Source organism: Mycteria americana, chromosome 1 (assembly GCF_035582795.1).
Source record: "Mycteria americana isolate JAX WOST 10 ecotype Jacksonville Zoo and Gardens chromosome 1, USCA_MyAme_1.0, whole genome shotgun sequence".
In the NCBI taxonomy this organism is placed as follows: Eukaryota; Metazoa; Chordata; class Aves; order Ciconiiformes; family Ciconiidae; genus Mycteria; species Mycteria americana.
This window is the reverse complement of record NC_134365.1, coordinates 92,457,464-92,480,425: the sequence shown is the minus strand read 5'-3', so window position 1 is coordinate 92,480,425 and position 22,962 is coordinate 92,457,464. Positions and strand designations below refer to the sequence as shown.

General features: G+C 46.9%; 1 protein-coding gene across 1 annotated transcript in view; it reads right to left on the bottom strand.

Annotated features, from left to right (window-relative positions):
- ARHGAP31 (Rho GTPase activating protein 31) overlaps positions 1–9,397 on the bottom strand; it is a 61,792-nt gene extending 52,395 nt beyond the window's left edge. The window contains exon 1 of the mRNA XM_075512672.1: positions 8,576–9,397. Within this exon, the coding sequence (XP_075368787.1) occupies positions 8,576–8,675 (100 nt within the window). The 5' untranslated portion in view covers positions 8,676–9,397. The remainder of the gene's footprint in view (positions 1–8,575) is intronic.
- Positions 9,398–22,962: the final 13,565 nt, after the last annotated feature.

The following is a 22,962-nucleotide window of genomic DNA, read 5'->3' as shown; positions in this document are numbered from 1 at the left end:
CTGCTCATATCAATAATTCTGTGATTCTGTAACATTTTCTGCTGCTGTTAAGGTAACTCTTCCCATAAGCACATTAAATTACCTAAGTCCAAGCGGCCATCCAGTCAACCCAGCATTGCTTGGAACTAGGGCTGTCACACACAGCATCAGCTGCTGGCACCAGGATGGAGGCAGGCTGGTTTGAGCCTAGGCCAGGCTGCTGCTCCCAAGTGGGAGTACAGCAACCGGGGCAGAGGAACTGAAGGCAAGTGCAAAAAACGTGGGTTTTGCTCCGTCTCTTTTGGTGCACTGTTAAGATCAAAAGTGCCTCTACCAGGCTGAAAATGGGAAATCTAATGGAGCTGCAGGGTCATGTTCAAGGCAGGAGGGTGAAACAGAAGAGGCATGAGACTTCGCTGTCCACTTAAGTGGTGTGTGCCAAAAGACTTGTAGCATTAGGGACTGAACTCCTCGCTCTCACACACAATGATAGCACTGATCTGGCACTTGAGTAAGGGTGAAGTTTAATATTGGTGTCTATATTATATGCAAGTATTGGTGTCTATATTATATGCAAGGGCCTAGACATATGACAACAAGCTAGGTCTCAAGCCCATGTTAAGTACTTTCATATCTGTAATCACAGTGGTGCAGAAGACCAGAAAGTCTGCTTGTGGTTTCAGGTAAATATAGAAAACAGAGGGTTACATTATTGAATTAAGTATGAAAGTTAATAATACAGTCAGCACAGTTGCCCCACGTTATTTAATTTAACACTAAATTCAATTTATGTTACACTGTTGTCTGTCTGTGTCCATTGTAAACATGCCACAGATTTTTCTTTTGTTGTTGACAATGCAAAACACATTCACGAAGTTATCAGCAGAGAAGCTGAAGGCTCTGGCATATGAACAAAGGACAGCTGGGGCTTGAGGCTCTGGGAATGTGTGGAAAGCAGACACTAGTAGGCAACTAGCATTGCCTTTAAACAACCAGCCTATTAGCAGCCTTTGTATTGTAATAAGGTATCTATAGGTTTCCATGTCAAAGGTCTAAGTACAACTGGCACCCTCTTGGTGGTTCAGGACTGGAGGCAGATGCTGGTAGCTCTCCATCCTTTAATCACCCTCCATTTGTATTTCACACTTAGGAAAACTGCATCCAGTGCAGATCAGAGATCCAGTCCAAGCCATGATGTGGGCAGTCAATCTGACAGCCACCCCACCCCATGCCCTTCAGAGCAGAACTGGGTATACCATTATGGACAGGCTGTTTTCATTTCCCCTATTACCATTAAAGGAGAAACACTGGAACATAAATCTTTGGCACAACCCTGACTGCCAGCAAATGTTGCTGCTGTAGAACTGCATCATATGTGCAAAGCCGGAGTTACAGATGCAAGCTTTCTAGTACTTTTTTTATGTCACGAGCTCTCCAAACTAGAACCAGGCCTACACCAAAACTTTGGATCCAAGCACTGCAGACAATGGGGGATCTCCCAGACTACTTGTTCACTATGTCTGCATCAGCCTATGTTGTACATCCACCCTGTGCGGTGCCAGCATTTTATCCATGACAGTTATTTCCTTGAATCTTTGAGAGCTGTGATACCACAAGCAGTGAAGTTCCTTGTCCTTGGTTTCCCAAGTTCAGATGCAATCAGCTGTTACCAACAAAGAGAAAACATTTGCTAAATCAAAATACGTTTTCTAATCTAGAATCTGCAGGCAAGACATGTGATTCATGCTGTTCGCAGGGGTGGGGAGAAGGCAGGATCAAAGTGGGGCTTAGTGCATGCAAACGACACGTGTGCCTCCTGCAGTGCTTGGTAAGGGAAATATAAAGGCAGCATGGAAGAGCTCTCTGCTAATTACACAGTGCTAGCAATGGAAAGTCAATACAGAACAAGGAGCTGAGCTCGCAACATGAATGTTTAACTGCAGTAACACTGTGCCACAGAGACACAAAAATCCAGCTCCCAGGAACCAGAAACAGATTGAGGAAGTAACACAAACATCATCCAACACAAGGAAGAACAGCAGAGTAACAGAAGCAGACAGATGGCTTCTGCTCCCGTTGTTCCCAGTGTCTTGTTGCTCTCACTTTGTTGCCATAGAGGCTGGTATCTGGGACTCATAACGTGATGCTCCGCTTGTGAGAGCGGGTGGAGAAAAAGCAACCTTTACGTTATTAATAATTTCCCCCACGTTATCCATTTTGGCAGCAGAGTTTCTCATGCCCCTGTCTGCTGGACATGCCTTGGCAGACTCTGAAAGGCCAAGAAGCCGTTTTCCCCCCAACCCCAGCCCAGCTTCTCCACCTGCCAATTCATGTACTCAGCCCTCAGGGCCCCTCTGCCACAGCTCTCTTCCACTGTACAATAATACAGTCCCCCTTCTTTTGATCCCAGAATTCAGAGCCTGACTGTCCCTTTTGCTCCTGTCACAAAGATGAGGGGACGCAGCCTTAAGTATCCACACAGGCTGCATGACTACAGCCAGGGACAGACCCCACAGAGCACAGGTCATGGGGCTGCTTAGTGTATCAGCAGCATGAAAATGTAGAGCAGACTGCAGCAGCATGTCAGATTAAAAAAGAGGACTAATGCATTCCAAGCCAGCCCAAGAGGCTGTTCTTGTCCCCTTCTCCTCCTAGTCCCTGCTGCTTCCTTCCTTGCAGGGAGACAAGTGTTTGCATAGCCTCAGAGTGAGGTAGGTCAGGGAAGAGATCTGGATTGAAAGCAATCTGGTCACAAAAAGAGAAAAAGGTTTCTTTTCAGCTTGATCAGTTCTTAAGACAGAAATCCCCAGTGCCACAGTTTCTAATTTTGAGAGTGGGATGAACGCAGCTCTTCATTCTTCTGCAACAGATTAAATAAGCATGTGGCATTTTCATTTTTCCAAGGGGATTTAAAAAAAAAAAAGGCCTTGTCTTTTTCCTCCACATTGCCATTAATGATGCTTCAGCAGTTTTCCCAGGACTTCCTGCATGCATTGCTAACCAAAAGCACCTACCCAAAAGCATGGGCATGCATTCACTTCGAAACATCAACACAGGAAAAGCAGCTTAAAAAAAAAATATACTAAGTGGACACAAATGCATCTTTGTATGGTACACACTTACATGTGCCACGGACTTGCATGTACCCTCATGCACATCCCTGCATGTTCTTGTCTCACAAACACATGCAGCTGCACATGCAAGTGTGAGGAAGGAAAGCCACACAACCCAGAAGAGGTGCTTCACATCTGGGTAGCAGGTTTAACAATTGGCTCCAAAGGGAGCCTGTTCTCGAAGCAAACTACACTGTTCCTGAGTGACAGGTCTCCTCATCCATCTGAGCGCAGACGGGGCAGCTTCACAGTGAAACACAGCATCAAAATCAGGCAGAAGGTAGCGTGCTAAGGGGCTGTACCGAAACAGCCAAAGAGTATCCAAGGCCACCTTTCCTTTGTACAAAGCATATTACCGCTGAATTATTGTTATTGTTTTCCCTCAGAAATACTTGCCTATCCTACAGTAAAGTCTTCACCTACTGCAGCTCTCAAAAATGGTTAAGATCCTGCTTGGGGAGTCAGTGCAAGCCAGAGCTCCCATGTTTTTATGAGACCACTAACACTAAATGAAAACTTCCATTCAAAAGCAGTTGTGACAAGGCAGAAGCAGTCATTGCACAGCCACACAGCATAGAAGAGTATCATGTGGGCTACCCATATTGTTGTTTCCTTCCCCATATAACAATCCAGGGGCTTGTAAGGGTTTCCTCACCCATCTCCCTGTTCTACATTTGCAGACAACAGCTCCCTTTCCCTCCCCAGCCTCAGGGAGTGCTGCTGGCCAGCCCTGCTGTCTGCCATGGCAAGAAGGAGCCTCAAGTGGAGAGCATGAGGGGTTGGTGGCTTCAAAGCTCCTCAAATGAAGCAGCTCTATTTCTACAGCAAATAACAAGCAAAGCAAATAAGCAGCATTAGACAAAGAGGTAGAAAGTGCTTTGGGTGCCACAGGCTCAGGTTGAGAGGCCTTGAGGGAGCTGTGGGGAGTGTGGGAGGGGGTCAAGGGGAAAAGCTGATCTCATTGCATCCCAACCAGACAACATCAGGCAGGCAACAGATGTGCAAGAAACCACAGCGGGGTACAGCAACAGCAGAATTAACTCTCCAGCAAATAGGGGAAGCTAGGACACACAGAGCTGACCTGCACTCTGAGAATAAGGCATCTAATCTGAGATTTGGCTTTTTGCAGTCCTGGTGGCACCTCCTATCCCCACATCAAGACACCATCATATTAAAAATGAAGGAAACGATTCACCCTTTCTTCAAGTCCTACCTGGCTCTAAGCAAATGAAGCAAAGGTAGTTCTGAATCAGTAGCGGTTCCTATGCAAAAGACTGGATTATCTTTTACCAGCACAATCAAATTTTTATAGATGCTGTGTCTATTTCCATTTTAAAAAATGGCACTTTTACCTCGTTGTGGACCTGAAATCCCAGTTTGAATCTCCCACAGTTTAAAGTGCTGAGGATATTAAACTCCATTTTGACTTAGTCCCTCTCACTTCAACAGCTTTGACTTTTTCAGCCCCCTCTTACAACACTTCTGCGATATAGCCAGAAGCAAGACTACTCTTTGTGACTGTTTTCTTAGGCAGTTCAGACTGTCCTGCCCCAACTAAGGTTTGTGCACAACCTTGAGTCTTGTCTTCTCTGCTGGCCCATCCATCACTAGAAAATTATACTGTTGTTATTACAGGAACTGGGGGCCTGACGTGCAGCTCACATTGACTTCAGTAGAGGCACTATGTGCTTTTCTCTTCTGGAAACCAGTCTGGTTATCAAGAGGCCAAAATATGGCTCTAATGTTAATCTTTCAGGGCTAATATCTGTTAGCTCCATTGCACCTGTACAACACTTTATTAAAGTTTGACACAGGAAAATGTTTTAATAGAGGAAATTAGTGCTAACTTCCTCCTGCATGGGTGCCTATCCATGTCCAAAGCCTGACACTGCTTTCTAGTGAAGCTCTGACACTCCAAAAGATCACTTGCCTCCGTGTGTGGATTCAGTGCTGGCAGCGACAGAAGAGGGACTATGTGAAATCAGATGACTTTTACTCATTGGTATTGCCAGCCACCATTCTTTCATGTCTTATGTGAGCTTTTCCTCAAATCCACTGCTATTGAAGTAATTGTTTGCGAATTTTAGCGGGAAGGAAGAAACCCTAATTTTTCCCCAAGTTTCTAGCCCTCTTGCCAGTAGAAAGACTTGAAAATGTAACTCAGATGCACACTGAAGTTTCAGAAAACAGAAAGCAGAAAAATAACCCAGCACTGATTCTTATTTTATTTCATAATTTCTGTGGCCTGAGTCATGATTTTAAATGCTTGGGAGCACTGATAGCAGTCTGCCCCCATAAGGAGCATGACCAGTCTCTGTGTAGAGACTGTCAGCAGGAAAAGGCCAAGTAGGGTCAAATGCGTTAGTGACAGGAACTGACTTGAAATACAGTAAATTCAACACATCTGACCTTCGAACCAGCCACCAGACAGCAACATCTGTCCATCACCACTGACCTGGGTCAGATCCGAAGAATCAGCTTAGGGCTAACGGCTTTGTATCACATTTTTAGTCTCCTGAGCTACCCCACTGTACTTGCTAAAGTCTTTCCATCTACACTGCTCTTAAATACTTTGTAGCTCCACAGCAGCTTTTATTGTATTATCATAAAGCTCTTTACAACAGACCCTTAGGTACGTCTGTCTGGTAAGAGAGACAGCAGGATCTTTTCACCCTTCACTGAAACGCAGCCATCTCTGAAGCAGACCACAGCAAGTTATTAAACAGTTAAATGACAGGAGAGGAAATGCTGATACCTTAAGCAGAATATAATTCTCTCCACTGGAATTTGGCAACGACACAGGGACTAAGGTCCTTGCAGAAAGCACAAGCTGCTCTTCAACAACCGCAAGCATGTAGGGACTCAAGTTGTGCCTCTCCTCCACAAAGCACCAAACAAGTAGTGCAGCACCCCCTAACCGAAACAGCCATGTACTAATCCAGAGGGAAAAAAGCCAAATTGAATTGTCTACACTAGCCTTGGCTGTCTCCTGTGCTCCCTTTGCCATCCCCAGCACCAGCAAAGCAGCTCTCTGCTTCTCTTCGCCTGTGCGAGTGTGCAGGACCGGTCACGCAAAGCAGCACTGCAGGATGGCGTAAAGCAGACCTGAGCACGAAAGCACAACCAATCTGACTTGTGTCCTGCCTGTCCTGCAGCCTCTTCTTCTTTTCCAGTAAACCCTTCTGGGTGCTTTTTAAAACCTGCTTTCACAAAGGTCCACAACAAAACATTTTCTGGACAGCAGCCAAAGTGCTCTGCCCCTCCTCATCACTCCCAGAAACCATGAACAGTCTTACATCTTCATTGCTTCCAAGTAGGGAACAACCAGAGCCTGCATCCCACCACTTAAACACATAGTACTATCTAAAGCAGAGAGAAAGTTATCGCTTTACATCTCTACCAAAGCCCCTGCTTGCAGGAGCACTGGCTTGTCACTGGAAATAATTCTTAGCAGAACAATTCAACTATCCCCAAATCAACCATCTCTCATACCCTAAATGCTCTTCTAATTTTGTTTCATGGTTACAGGTTGCAAGTTTGTGATGTCCTGGTGACATCTGAACCTTCATTTCTTCCCAACACGTCACTTTGGCATACTTGGTCACTTTCCTATTGATCCTGAGAGCCCTACCAGCCAAAAAATTAGCATCTCTAATTGTCTCACTTCTACTCTCCCTGTCCCAACAAATTTAATTGTACCAATCTGACTTACACCCTTCTCAATAAACCTATAACAATTGAGTCTTTCATTTCTGGATCCCATGGCACTGGGCAACGGGATGTGCTATTCAGCAAATAGCAGTACTGCATAAAGGGAAAGGAACTTCATATTCTCCCCCACTGCTCCTCAGCACGGAGAGATAAGTAGGTTGGAACTGCGAACCATCCCACAAATGAGACTTGAGACAATGTCCTTCTTTCTTGTGCCCAAAAAACTGTTTTAAAAAACTACGGGATTTCGGGTAATAAGTTCTGCTGTTCTGGCCTAATTTCAACTGCAGTAACTACGTTTCTCCCTTTAAAATCCCCCTTGCTGCGTCAACTGAATATACTGCCTATGCCTGCCTTCCCTGTGTTGTTTTTCAGCGTTCCTGTAAACAGCTGTAAATTGTTCCTCCACCGCAGCAGCTCATGTTAGCACTGGATGGAATTTATCTATCTGTACCTCGCTCTGGCAACGTGGTATGAGCTCATTAAGTCTGTTATTTTTGCTATTTCAATTCAATTGCCGTTAAGGGCTATATAAGTTAAAAGATACAGTAATTGTTACGGATGACTCACAATGAAATTGATTGACTCGTTTCCCCCCATACCTAAATAAATGCACATATTTAACATTTTAGCTCAGTGATACATGTACTGCCCTCTTCACTGTGCAATGGAAAGGACTACCGTTATGTAGTCCATCCCTCTGCCAGTGCAGTTCCACACTGTACTTCATCAGCCATGCTCATCAGCAAATGAAAGACCTGATTGTACAGCCCTCCCCATACAAAGCTGACGTTGCTGCTAGAAGCTTTTTTTGCTCGGAGTAGCCTGACATTGGTAAAAGTTAGTTAATTCAAACTGGAACATAATGCTAAACCTGGAACATAATGCTCACATCAGGGATGGTAACAGGCATGTATTTATTTTTCCTCTTGCTAAACTGCAGGTCTTTCTGTATGCCAAATTCTCAACTGCTGCTCTCGTCATGCAACCCTCTTTAAGAAAAATCGTTCTGCTCCTTGCCTCATCCAGGACTGACCATTTCAAGCTCAGGACCCTCTGATCTTATTGCAGTTACCTCTTGTCTGAGCTACCATATTCTCAGCTGATATCTGGGGGCATGGAGGTCAGGGGGAGGAGGAGAGGAGAGAAAGATAACAGGCAGGGTAGTGAAAATATTAGCTCAGCTGCCCCCTACACCTCACACCCATCTCTACTCCACCCCACCCCCCAGTATCTATGCTGTCTCCATCCAGCAGTGAAAGGACAATATGGGAACTGTAGTGGAGTCCAGGAGGGGCAGATGGGACGTTCCCAGTTCCTCCCTACAGCCCTGCAACACTCTAATCTCGTGGACTTTGGGAGGATTTCCAAGTCCGGGAGGAGGCAACACTAAGTGCAGTTCTGATTTCTGAACCTAGCTCCCTAAAAGCCTGCTACCCCCTTCCAGGGCCAGGCGGATGGGAGAGGGCATCACAACACACAGCTGGCCACCTCTGTCCACACTTAGGCAGCCCAAGAGCCCTAGCCCAGTCCTTTCCCCACACACAGCGCTACTCATACAAGGGTCATGCAGACGCGTCACCAAAGCAATCTTCCGATTGTTCATTCATTGTGAGCAACTGGGCAGTGACTCCACTTCCCAGGGATAAACCAGCTCCAAGTTGTCTAGCCCTCAGCCTTGGGAAAGGTACGGTTTGCAGTCCTACCGGTAAAAAAGGGGGGACGCGCGCTCTGCTCCTCCGCTACCAGAGTGAGAATAAAGAGGCATTTACCATCCTGCCCAGAGCTCTCCAGATACTCCGTCAGGTCGCAGCCGAATGCGCTCGCGGCTCCCTTCCTCTTGAGTTTCTGCTTGGCTCCCTTGTTCTTCATGAGGTTAGTCCCAAAAGAGGTTCGCCCCCCTCCTGCCTTGCCCCCCTCCCCCCGGCCTCACGCTGGGCGACAAAAATCTTGCTCTTCTCAGACCACTGCCCGTGTCCCGCTCCCAGGGAATAACATCGGGGGTCCCATACAGCGTCCAGCTGGAGAAGTAAACATTAATCCCCACCAGATGTTGGGCTGCTCCTGCGGCAGAGGAAGGTCAGGGCGAGAGGAGGCTCCCCAGCCGGCAGCAGCAGCGATCATAGCCCGAGCCCGGAAGGGTTCTCATCAGAGGGAAGTGGGTGGTGGACGGGTGCCCGCATCAGAGCTGGCAAATTGGGGGCAGGCAATGGTGGGGAGGACGTCTTTCCCTCAGCGCGGTCCCGGGACCCTCCACAGCCACCTTCTGGGTTTCGTCAGCCACGCTGTCACCACTTCCAGCAGAAAGCGTCCCAGTCTGGTCTTCCTTCTCTCGGCTTTCAGAGAAGACTGGAAGTTCAAACGGACTAATGAAAAGGGACTGGGGAAGAGTCTGCACAAGGCTCCTCTTTGGCTCCCCCCCTTCCCCTCCTCCTGCCTTCGGACAGTTAGAGGAATGAGAAACCAGCTTCCTGTCCTGACTCCCGCTCACTCACTCTCTCCTTTCCCCCGTTTTACAAATCCTAGGATTATCCAGCTCAAAAAAATGCTGAAAGGAAGTTAGCTGAGGAGGGGGGCGGAGGTCGGTTTTTGGCAGTAAAGTGCATGTGTGTGTGTGTGCGCGTGTGTGCGTGTGTGTGTGTGTGCGTGCGTGCAACAGGCTGAGGGAAGGCGGGGAGAGGAGTTGGGGGACGGGGATGGGGACTGGGGCAGGGGGGGAGGAAGAGGGAAAGCCTGTCCCGACAGTCGACAGATAACGGACTGCCTGAGAGGAAATCACTGCGAGCTGAGCCGAGCCACAGCCCGCGGTGTGGTCAGGCGCTTCCTGCGCTACCGACACTCAGCTCCGAAAAGGCCCGAGGAGGGGCCAGTGAGGAGGAGAGAGACCAGGAGCTGCTCCAGTAAATCTCTGCCTCTGTTCACCGAGTCCTTCGTCACAAGGCTCCTTCCTGCCCTCGAACATGACTGTTGCTTCAGGATTTGCCTTCCTCTACAGAGGCGCAGGCTGGAGCTACCAAAGTGCAAGAAGGGGGCAGAAAGTTGGGAAACTAAAGAGACTGGGGAGGAGGGAGCTGAAGGTTTCCCTCCTCCCCAGCTCCCTGGCAAGCAGAAACAGATGCCGCCCGGGCATCTAAGTTCACGTACTTTCGAGTCAGCTCCCAAAAAGGGCTCCCCTTGACCAACAGAGGGATTTAAAGACAAGGAACAGAAATCACCCAGCACCGGCAAGAAAGGAAATGGGATGGGTCTGCCCTCGCGTCCTGAGTCTTGCCGCCCCCGCCAACACCTTTCTAGTCTAACCTTCAGTACATGCATATCTCTGCTTGTAAGAGCAGTCACTTGCACTTTCTCCACATTTTTTATCCCAGAAACTCAACCTCTTTACATGACTGGGTATGCTGGTGGGCCGCATGCTTCACCTAGGGAGGCAAACTTAACCCTGCTAAGGCTTCACTCCCCCTCTTGCTCTGCGCCAAATATAACTGTATGGGTCGGAGTGAAAAATAAACAAACAAATGAAAAACAGGAAATTGCAGCTTTTCACCAAAAATCAGACCAAAGACAGAGAGAATAGTTTTGGTTTGGAGGAAAACTGGCCAGAAAAAGGGGCAAAGGACTCCCTTAACCCACCTCCCTCCTCAACCCTGGGCTCCGCACCCTCACACGGCAGAGAAACCCCATCTCCTCTCACAGACCTCTGCAAACTCACCACCTCACCCCTTTATTTTGACAGAGTCGTTTTTCAGAGAAATCAAGCCTCCTACTGTGATCCAGCCTATGCAAAAAGCAATTCAGGTTCTGTCTGTTGGTATGGTGACTTCTTTATTTTTTTCCTCAAAAGTGTTGGATGTTATGACTTCACACACAGGAAAAAACACCAAGAGCCCTAGTGAAAGACCTTGAGCAATTATAACTCCTATTGTGCATTTTATCACCGTAATTATCATCATTATCCCCGTTTTACAGCTTGCTGGCTGATGGGTTGAGGGGAAAATGATTTGGAGAAGGGTGCCAGAGATGTCTGGCCTGCCGGCCTCCAGCCTCCTGCTCCTGTTCTCAGACTAAGGGGGAAAATGAAGCTCTTGCCACCAGACCAATGGTTGTTCTCAGGGACCCTCAGTGCTCATGAAACACTTAAACTTCCTTGAATTTATTGTGGGATTCTCACAGCACCTTGATGTCAAGTCAGCGCATGGGATCCCTCCTTGTACCAGCGTGCCACCAAACCCATCACGTGCCGCAGTGCATCCTGCCTGCCTGCCAAGGGGCAGACTTCAAACAGGCAGACAGACAACAGGACGCTCAGACCTGGATATCTTGCCAGGCTGACCTCCCGCTGCCTGGGTGGCTGGCTGCATTCTGTACAAAGAGAAACCCCTCTCCTTGCTCCCTCAGGGAGGAGGCATGTCCTCCCACACATGCCAGCCCTCTCCCATGGGGCTGAGCCCCAGCATGGCACCAGCGGGGGGGATCTGCTTCACCATGGCGAGTAACCACACCATCTTCTTCGAAGTCCTGAACTCCCTGCTGCAGACACCTCCCTCCCTCCATGAACCAAACAGGACATTTAAAGTCCCCGCACTGGTCTCCTCCATCACACTATGTCAGACGGCATCACTAACGGGGTCTGTGTCCACAGCCCTCGCCTGTCCTCTCTTCCTGGTGACCTGCTGCACCACACTCCTGCCCTCACCTCCATGCCTCCCCTCAGATACAGTTTCCCCTCTCCTCCCTTGCAAGCCTATCCAAACAGGATGTTTTCAATAGCGGATGGCTTCTTTTAAAAAAAAAAAATCAATAAATAAAATCAACCCCTGCATGCATATGGCTTCCTCACATAACCAGCGAGGGAGCTACAGCCCCAGGCACAGCAGGGAGCACCCTGGCATGGCTGCCGTGCAGCACAAGCCCCCTCCCCTCCCTTGTGCAGCCCAGCTCCAAGGGGCCTGGGTGGCCCGTGGGCCCAGAGTGTGGGGACTCAGTCAGCTCCTGGGTCAGCCCGTCCCCCTCGCCCCTTGGTGTTTCTCACAGGCTGGTAGGCATTTTCAGCTGAAAGCACCATTTCTTGGTCCTTTCTGCAGCAGTTCCCTGCAGCCACTGCAGGAGGCCACCATCTTGGGAGCCATGGTGGTGGGTCCTGCTGGCCGATGAACACTGCAGGAATCAAGCACTGCCGTCTGATTTTGGTTATCTGGGGGCTGTTATCTGGGGGCTGTGCTGTGCTGCCCTGACCCGGGCTGGGCTGTGGGTGGGTGGTAGCTGCCCAGGGCCAGGCCACAGAACCACCATCAGCCATTGCCACCGGTGTGCCACAGTGGGGTGGGCAGTGAGTGCCATCCCCCTGCCAAGAAAAAACAGTATTTGAAGCACAAATCTGGGAAGAGGAGCTAGAAACAAAACAGAGAGGATTCCCACTTTATTCGTAGAGGCTGTCTCGGGCATTGCAGTTTGCTGCCCTGCTGCCCGGCACCAGGTACCCCATGGAGGGAAGAGGGAGCTGGAGAAAGGAAATGGCGTGGCAAGCAGCGTGAAAGAGGGAAGGAAGGCGTGAGGAGCTCCAGGAGAGCTCTTGCCAGGCAGGCTGGGCTACGGGGGTGGCTTTCCCTGCGCCAGGACGAGGTTCAGTGAGAGGACAGAGGGGAGGTTGCCGCAGGATTGCCCAGGGAGCCCAGGGCCGGGAGGAGGAGGAGGTCAGGCAAGGTGAGCGGGAACCAAACAAGTGAGGCTTTACAAACAAAGCGCTTCATATCAGAGCCTGAAATCAGTGCTGAGCCAGGGGGTTTTTCTGAGGGAAAGGGGCGATGTTCTCCTCCTTAGAGGAAAAAAATAAGTCTGGATTTGCGCAGCCCGGGAGGCAGGGGAGGTCTCTGCAATAGTTAGGGTGAGCAGCAGGGCTAAGGAGTAAGCTAGTGTCCCTCCTGGAAAAGCTTTCACAGACAAGAACAGGCAAAGCCGGAGAGGAAAAGAGCTCGGGCCACAAGTATGAAAAGCAAAAAGGAGTTCAAAGCTGAAACAGCTGGAAAAGAAGGGGGAATTTCTCTCCCTCCTAACAAAAAACAGAAAAAGAAAAAAGTGAGTCTGCAGAATAAGAGCAACACCAAGCCAAGCCAGAGCTCTCACAAAAGCAATCTCTCCGTAGAGGTTACTTCCTAGTCCCCACTGCCGTACAAACAGCGTGATGGCCAGCTGCCCCACGGTACCGCAGCCCAAATCAGGAAGTCATGGCCCACGACACTTACTTTAATTCCTTCCCTTTGAACCTGTAAAAATAGGTCAGGATTTGAAGTTAGTCACCAAGGCCTGCCTGTCAGAGAGGGCTGCAGGTTCATGCAGGAAGGTGGGGCACCTTCCCATCCCGCTTCGCTGCTGATCTGCGATGCCTCGCCCTTTGGCTGGAGAGCGGATATGGCAAGCCAGCGCCTGTGTGTGAATGAACGTAGGACAGATAACGACTTTACAGTTCTCTCTGTTCTCACAGACAAGGTATTGGTGACCCCAGAAGAAGTCAGAGAGCCTGAGGAACAGCTTTGGCCATTAGGCCTAAGTATTTCTTCCCCTTCTAAGAGCCGGGGGCCGCGGCGGAGGCGTCACATAGGCTATTTCTGGGCACCCATCTCTCCCCTCCCTGCTGCGTTTCCTTCATTGTGTTTGAGCTCTTTCCTATCCGTAGCTTTAAAATCTCCACCAATCTGCCAGGCGCCACTCAGCACAAAAGAGCGGGGGGGCGGGGAATGGAAGACCCAGGGAGGGGGGGGATCTGAACCCCTAAAAATAGCCCTGCCGAGTACGACTGTTTTCCTGACACAGACGGTTCATTGTTAGACCCTGACACGCTGTTCACCCTCCCTCCCCACCCCTCGACATACTCTCTTTCCTCTCCTGCCCCTCTCCGGCCCAGTTTCCTGTCTACTCCCATCTCCGTGGCCAAAGCTGGAGCGTATTGTGAAGCCTAAAGCCTGGCGTGGAGGCTTTTGTTTTTCTGACTACATGTTGGATGGCAGACTATGGGGTTACCCTTCAGCTTCCCTTGTCACAGGGCACCCACCACTCTCGGTTACTAATTTCATCCCATTCCCAGTCACAAGTCCTGTCTCCCCCAACTCTCACCTCCCTTTCAGCCTTCCAGAGGACCCTCTTGCCCCACACCTTCTTCTGTGTGTCTGTCTGCCCCATGCAAGCTTTTTGTTAGCTACTTCACAGATCCCACCACTTCAGCTACAAACGAAGGAGGTACCTCATACTTGCATGCTACCGAGCCTTCTTACTGCTGGCTGCATACCCACAACACGATGGTGTAACCAGGAGGTACGACAGACCTATGCCCAGAATACGCTAGTTATGAGCCTGCATGATGATGTTATGTCATCACAGTGATGTCATAGCAGGCAACCAGAAGAGAACAAATGGAACATCACTTGTAGCAGGAAGGTACTTTTCTCTCACTTTGCTGGTTAGGGCACAGGGCAAGGATCTATGGCCGGAGGACCAGGTGTAGTCACCGACATATTAGGAGCAGACATATACTCCTGTCCATTCTACCTCCTTGAGTATCATCCCAGATGCAGTGAAGTCTGAAGTACATAAGTTGCCTAATATAGCATGATATTCAGTTATTGACTATACACACCACAACTACAAAACATGCAACTACATTTTTAGCCAGAATGCCTTCTCCCACTGTTCACAGTCATTTCAGAAGTGTCTTGCGTACAGAAAAACAGACGAGGAACATATCTCCCTTCCCTTAGTCAGAGCACAAACTTGTCTGAACAGTGACAGTTGCTTAATCCTGGGCTTGTACAGCATCTAGCACAGAGAAACTCTAATTCTTGACTGGGGACTCCTATTGTTCTTTATTTAAGCAACGTAAAGACCTTTACAGAAAGGCTTTATGTCTCCCAGTGTAAAACTCTATTGATAAAGCAATAATATACAACAGTATTATAAAACAAACATTCAGAGAAAAACTCTACCAGACAAGCCACACAGCTAGCAAAAGCTTCCTTCATCTCAGAGGCATGTTCTGAACCTTCTCCAAGCATCTTACCAACGAGATGACCCATTTGGTGAGGCAGGAAGGCCACAAACCTCACACCATGGAGCCGTTCCAAACTCACACAGGCCTTTTCAAGAGCATCCTGCCAGCAGCTTTTTGGATAACATGGAAGAGACAGCTGGCAGCCCTGTGCTGAGTACAAGCAAAACAGCATGTCACAGAGAGAGAGGTGATTTCCTCAACACATTGCCTCACTGCAAATAACAACAATAAGGATTCCCACCAAACCAGGAAATGGTTTTGCCTCCTTTTTCCCCCCCGATCAGATAACCAAAGAGACGTACAGAAATTAAACAACTTGCTTAAAACTACATTGTGACTCCATAGCAAAGCAAAAAGCCAAATCAAGAGCACCTATGAACTTGGGAAATGCCTTAACCATAAGCCCATTGCTTCTCATGTTTTACCAGCCTGTGAACACAAGCAATAACCAGATTCTCAAGCACAGCCAGGATCTCTAGGAGCTGAGAAAACTTAATTGGGGAAGAAAATCCTGAGGAGATCTATCTATCCCTTCAGACACCCATTGCTTAGTCACTATGTCCAGCAGCTATACTACCACAGCCTAAGGGAGAGCAGAAGACTTTCAGTATCTGTTCCTCCACATTTTCACCCCACAGGTTTTGTAGGAGTTTCCCCCACCCTTTATCCTATAAGCACTGTTCCAGCAGAAATGAGAAATCTGATGAGCCAGAGGCCTATAATGCAAAAAGAGAAACTGTTTAGTCTCTCCTGCTCTCAATTCTGCCAAACAGCAGCATTGGTAGTATGCTATAAAGGACCCCACATGTATAATTTCTGATTAGCCCAGCTCACCACCACTCAGAGGACACTGACACCAACACCCACTTCACTGCCTGTATTTCCACCTTCAGATGTCCTTCTCTTATTATCTGTTCTGCTAATCATGTTGCCATGAGAGAAGGAAGTTGTGGGTTATCCTGACTGCGCAAAACCAGCAGTCCATTGCACTTGCATTATTTTAACGGTGATGCAAGGCTCGGGACTGTGAAAGAATCTTTTATAAGAACTAAGCTGGAAGGGAGGAAAGAAATTAGTTTAGGGGTTCACTCAAACAATAATCTATTTTGATCACTTTTGGTAGAAGATAAGGGCTCTTTTGTAATAATCTTGTTTGTTAAAAAAACCCCAACAAATAGCTCAGGGGATGCTCACTATTTTAGGGATAAAAGCTAGCCTTTTACAAGCTATTTTTAGAAGTCACTTAAAACCTGACTTCTTTTATTCTGGGGTCTTCTCTTGATGCCTTGTGAGAATCATCTGTTCTATGAGAGAGTTATGTCTTGTTTTAGCACAAGCTTTCAATTAAGACTCCTTTTACTGTGTCTGAATGCCTAGCACCACAAGGAAGAGTTCCTATGAAGAATTGCCAGCTATGATGATGGTCTCCAGCTAGGACAGACTGCTACTTCACCCCTTCTCTCTGTCTCTAGCAAGGCAAAATATGATTTGGTGGCAGGAAGGGGGAAGAGATGAAGTACAAGTTTGCAAAAGCCACATGTCCCCTTTGCAAACACCTCTACAAGAGCGCTGTCAGCTGTGATGGGTAGAGTGCTAGCAGCTGTGGCAGGCAAGGCCAGGTGTTCTTGCAAGTGGCAGGCTCCAGCACATTTGTTGTTTCTTATTTCTACTCGCTGAGCTAAGTCCCTGTGGGGAAAGCACTGGTGGGTCTGCACAAATGATCTCCTATTGTCTTCTCTGCAAGGCTGACCATATCCTCTCTCCCTTCTAGGCTTTCTCTTCCTGCCTTGCACCACATCCCTCTTCACGGTCAGGTGCGTACCTAGGTTAAGTGGAAAAACAACTTGCCTTTCTACTGTGCTCTCAAATGCTGAAGGTACAGAGCAGGGAAATCAGCTATGCCAGGAGATTCCTTCTGCCTGAGATTTGAGTGCCCCCTCTCTCAGGATGTATAATATTAAAGCTCTCTGTATACTCCCTCAGGGAAAGCCACGTTTCTCCTTCAACATTTCCTTACCTGCGCCCTGGCTGTTCTAGTGGGAGGTGTTGTCTGTGAGGATGTGCCAGGTCGTGGAGGATTTTCTAAGCTGCTTTGGCACACTTGCTTTCTCTTTTCCTCTGCTTTCAGAAATGTCACCAGCCCTGCAGTGCTGTCAGCAACATTATTTAGTTTGAATCCTACCGAGTCTCAACACCTCCCGGCAAAGGTGGCACAAAGTTACCTTCTTTCCATCACAGGCCAAAAGGGCTTGGCTTGCCTTCACTCTGACACCTCATTGTCTAAATCTGTAGTTCAGATTATTTCCTGACTCATGCTGAAGTTATATTGGGTGTGAATTATAGCAGAAAGTACTCAGAAGACTTCAGGCTGGAACCAATAATATTCTCTCTGTACTTTGCAATTACTTAAACAGCTTAACAGGCTGCTTTCAACTTTTATGGTTAGTGGTAGCATCACTGTAGCTGGCCAATACGATCGGGACATCTGGGGAGCCCTCTCCTGTGTAACTGGGGTGACTATAGCAGGACTGGTGTCTTCTCTGCAGCCTAGCAGAGGGGTTTTGTTATCTTTAGAGTAAGCTTTGGCTAAGAAGCCTGGCTCCCTAATGCTGCCCTGCTATATTTAGACCCTCTTCTGGTGTGCCCACCCAGTGCTGTTCCCCTTGTTTGTTTCCTACCAAACAATGAGACCTGAAAGAATTGCTTGGAAAGGGGCCAGCGCTCTTGCAAACGAAACTGTCAGGCAGCCAAGCTTTGCAACGGCCCTTTGTAACATACTGTACTGGGAAATGGGAAGCAATTGTCCCTCTTGCTTCAACCTCCAGCATGGGCTTTTTCCCCATGCTAAGAGCTCTGTGCTGTGGCCCTGCCCCAGAGACTGTCTTTGAGGGGGTGTCAGAAGACATGGGGGAATGCCAAGGGGCAACAAATCAGGGTGGCAAGAAGCAACGTATGATCTGCTCTCTGTTCTCCCTCACCTCTAATCCTGTATTCCTGCCAGAGCGTGTTTTAGCAGCAGGTTGTTCCTGGAAAGCCTTTGCTATCTGCCCTGATTGTAGTAGAAGCTGCTCATGTACATATAGGGTTACAGGTGCGGTCAGATGCCCTTCTCACTCACCCCGTGTTTCTTTTCTGTGCTCTTGTGGTGCTTGGCTACCATTTTCTTCAACCTCAGCACTGTAGGGGGAGAAAAAAAACAGCCCCAGCCCTACTGCTGAACAGAACAAGAACCACGTTAAGATTACTTTTGCTTGTTTTAAACAAATGGAGCCAAAGGAAAAAACAAAGGAGAAGGAAAAAAAAACAGACAGGGAGAAGAGAGATAAGAGAGATTTCTTTAAGACAGAGGGGTCTGCCTGATGCACAGTAGTCTAACTGATGAGAGCCTGGAAATTGCAGATTTGCATCCAAAACGGACTTTGTTCCATTACCGTAGGTTCCAACTTTGTTGCTTCTTTTGGCCTCCTGAGCCAAACCCTCTCTAGCCAGAAGAGGACATGTGTATCCCTGAGGGAGATTCCAGGAACATCCTTCGGTTGGATCTGTTTTGGGTTTTCCTTTAGGCCCATAAGCATTAGAGAGGTCAGAGCTTGCAAAAAAACCCAAAAAACCAAGATGGCAACATTTCCAGCAGGGGAAGAAAGGTGCCGAGTACCAAAATCATAGCAAAATTTAGGGCAAGAGAAAGATCAGCTAAAAATGTATTTGCCCAAACCACACAGGCATCTGCTGGTCCTGCCTGAGAAGAGGGGTGTAAATCTCCTGTGACGAATAGGGGGAGCGCATGTGGCCCCAGTGCCAGAATGTCATACTCTCACTCCACTGATCACCACGTACACACTGTTCCCTGGCAAATTTAAGAGATGCTGGGACAAATCCAATGGTTTGAGTTATAGTTATGTAGCATCTTTTTTGTAACAATACCAAGTATTTGCAACTTGAAAACGGAACCAACTTTTAAGAATGGCTTAGGAGAAAACATGCTGGCAGGAAAAATGCAGCTGGGGGAGAAATAAGTAGATAATATTTTGACACCTTGGGCACACAGCACCAATTGACAGGCATTGTAGGACAGCAGTCTTAGGCAGAAATTGTGTAGGTGAGTGGAGAGTACAGGGAGCAATTCAAGCGTTACAGCAGGGAAATCAGGTAAAAAGGAGAAAATAATGCATCAAGGAAAGGCTGCATTTCAGACTGACCCCTAGCAGACGGTGTCTATAGGATACAGCAAGCAGGACCCTGCACTGTTGCACTTTAACATATCACAGAAGACAACTTGAATAACTCAAATGTCACTAAAAAACCTGAAAGAGTCAATTGGGGATGGCCCTTGTCATAGGAAATAAGGCAGTTTCATATGCATCAGGTTTTCTGGGTTGTAATATTATTGCCATACATGGCAACTGTCTTAAAGTCCCAGCTCCTGGAGTCGGGGGATTTCTTGTAAGAATCTCAGCTTTCAGTATAAACTAGTACCAAAAAAGCTACATCCTTCATTAGTGTACAGGGAAATTGTAAAGACGCAAACCCTAAAAGCTCTGAAAATTTTGGACGGCAGCCTAAAAAACAAAGGCCTGTCTCTATAGCAGCTCCTGATTTGGTGCACACAGGCTGGCTGAGAAATCTGGGATCCTCTTGGTTTGTGTTGCAGTAATAAAGGAGGGTATTTTATACTTGCTGTTTATTGCAGAACACAGATCCACTGTGCTCAGTGACTAAAGATCATTTGTGGAGCCTTAATAGTCAACAGGAAATTATATTCTCATTTTGCCAAATCACTTTATCACGATGCCATTATGAAAAGACTGTTCATCTATTTTAGTGGTTGCTTAGGAGATGCGAGAGGGATTGGCCTGCAGCCACTTCCCTCTTCTGACTTTCCCCAAGACAGCGCTGCAGCCCCTTACCTATAAGAAAGCCACTGGGCAACTGCTTGAATGGCCAAGGAGATTTTACACTCGGGGTCCTTTTGTGACCTGTTGTGGCAGCAAGGCCAGGTGGAGGAAGCCCTAAACTCCAGCTCAACGGGAAACAGAAAAGCTTACCAGCAGGGAGGATCAGGAGAAGAAGATGGATTAACGACACTCTGAGAAGCTCAGGGATGGCAAGGAAATGGCTGCTGAGATGGTGCTAATTGTCTGAGGAACCCGCAGCAAAAACCTGCATTTGGTGGTTGCATGGTGGACCCTGTTCTGGGAGGACCCTCTTGCAGAAACTTTTGCTTAGATGAGAAATGCATTAGGAGAACTGCTGGGGGAGGAATCATAGTTGCCTTTCTTTTTAATTGTGTTTTTAGCCTTTAAAAGAAATGGATCTTCCTTTTAGAAAGTGAAGCTGTTTTTGAAAAATGAATGTGAGTTTTTGACACAGTTTATTAAAGGCCTAATCTCACACCAGCAAAGTGGGCAAGTCACCAGTACAAAGTCTAAGAGAAGTTTGCTGAAGTGAAAAGCTCCTTTCCCTACAATTTGCAGCCTTTTCTGGAAGTTCGAGGAGGTTTTCTGAAATTTATTCATTATTATTATTTTTTTGATTCAATAACTAATGTTCTGGTCAGCACTAAGAAATTCCTAGCAAGTTGGAAAACCAAGGAAGACTAGATTTTCTTTTTTTGGTCTCAGTATTTGAAGTCTCAGTATGAGATTTGAAAGGCTGAGGTCTATTAACTCTAAAACCTTGTAAGACATATTGACCAAAAAGAAACAATTCAATTCACTACCTACAGACAATATGTCCTTTCCTTGCTTAATCAGTGTTGATCAATTTGTCTTGTATATCCTGCACAGCTACTGTGTAGCTTCATTATCTAATAAAAAGCAGAATTAAAATGCTGGCTTTCTGCATCTTAATTGAATTCCAATTCTCATCCAAAAATAGCTTGACACAAATCAAAGTTAAAAAATAATTATCATGTAAATAAGCAAAGCCATTCACTATTTTCTAACATAACTAAATGCAAATTATGGATCTGAATAAATGTGAGCGATTAGATTGTTCTATTTACATGTGCAGAGAGCCCAGGCTAGCAAAAAGTTACCAAATTTAGGAGAAGGGCTATATTTAGTTTCAAATCAGGATGCTTTAATTACCAGCTAACAGGAAGCAACCTTTTTAGTTTAGTTTTGTTTTGTTTTCTGGTAATATTTATGAGGTTTTGGAAATAACTACAAATGTAAAACATAATTAAAATAGATTGCTCCAATCATCCTTTTTTGCTATCTGATATTTTTAAATCACACCATCTTGAACAGACATTATCACGCATGAGTCTTGTGGAAACTTTACAAATGCTTTTCTAAGATACGCCAGTTCATGCCAGCTCACAGTTTTCTCCCGTTTAAATTATCTGGGCTACCCACAAAAGAGTTTGAGCTGGAGCATCTCCTCTTTTCAAGTTAACTTTTGCAAAATGTAACACAGTTCCTCATGTGTTTGCTGGTTTCGCTGGCTCTTTATGGCCAGAGCAGAAGTGGATAGAAGTGGAGACCCCCAACACTTAGTATATGCTTAGCAGCCTCCAAACAGAAGAAAAAAAAAAAACAAAACAACACTTTTTCTGTTCACTATAGCCTAACACTACCTACTGCTTATTACAGGCATGTGAAACTGCAGTCACTCAATACCTGAGGGTTATAAAAATTTTTTTAACTTGCTGCCTAAGCTTTGAAGTGCCACTACATCTGAGCACAGCTCTTGCGTCAGGCGCAGTGAGGCGCCGCATTTCCAGAAGACCTTGGAGTCTCTGTCACCCCTATCAGTCCTCTTGCTCTGCCCTTTCCTGGCACAATGCTTCCCGTACTTCAGCTTTTCATGCTGTCCTTGGGTTCCCAGAGCCCGTTTGTAGGCTGCAGAACAATAGCAATCGCTGAAAATATGAAATGGGAGAAAAGAAAACATCTTGGTAAAACACTCACACACTGGGAGTAGGATATAAAAATAAGAAGTGACAGCTCAGCTCTGGGGCCTCAGGATCTATGGGTTGTAGATAAAAACCGCTTCTATTTTTCTTCTAGAGTCTTACCTCTTGTTCCGCTTCTGAAAAATGCCAATAAAGAGACAGATCCTCTTTGTCATCGCTCCTAGGAAGTACATTCCTCCTGTGCCAATACCGTCATACCTTCTATTACCGTAACATATTCTGGATCCTTCTCCCTCCTTTTACTTGGCTCCTAGACCTCAGTGAATAATTTTGCAATGAATTGTTTATTCAGCAAACCTCGCTTCTTTTTCCATTTTTCCCAGAGCAGATTGCAATTTCCTCAGGTTCTTCATTATCTTCTGTTATCTGGCAAGTTTTCTGTAGTTTATTCCTCTCACCCATGGATTGACTGTGAACTTTGAGGGAGATGTTTGGCTAGTTGTGGTTTCAGGCATATGGGCCACTTGTGATGAGTGAGACTGCATGGCTTGAGAAAAATAAAGAGCATAGTCACGTGCCAATGTTTGACTGCAAAAAGATCATCATTATTACTTTAAGTTGCTATTAAATTTTACACCTGTATCTTTCACTTAAGGAAAGTGAACGTGAAAGAAGGATGCCGAAGGGACAATCATTTAAATATAGGACCGCATGTCATCGAAGGAGAATAACTTTTTCATTATATTCAGAACAGGATATAGCCTCAGATATAAAATTCAGAGAGAGAAATGATGACTGAAAAATGATATTGTCAAGCTGCCAACAGCCACTTCATTTCATTGCTATCCTGGGGCACCTTGGTGTTTTCCATGTCCCCATCCCAACTCCTGCCAATTTGTTGTTCAGTTGCAGAAGGCGATTCTGAAGGGAAGCGGAGCAGGTAGTTACACAGGAAAAAAAAAAAATGATCCTTCCTCTAAACACCATGTAGGTGTGGGTCGCCATAGTAAGGAAATCCCATGAAATGGTGTCCCAACGTTGGTATAGTATGAAGGAGGGCCCTTGAAGGGAAGTGCTTGTCTTGGCTGACCTCCTGGGTTGTGTGCCAGCCCCACCTTGCTGTAATGAGAGGGTTGGTGGAAAGCACAGGTTTGCTGCAGGCTCCTGTCATCCCTGAACTCCTTAATTTACCTTTCCAGTGAGGGAAGGAGAGGCAGGGAGTGGAGAGTAATAGCAATGGTTTCTTTGAACAGGCACTGACC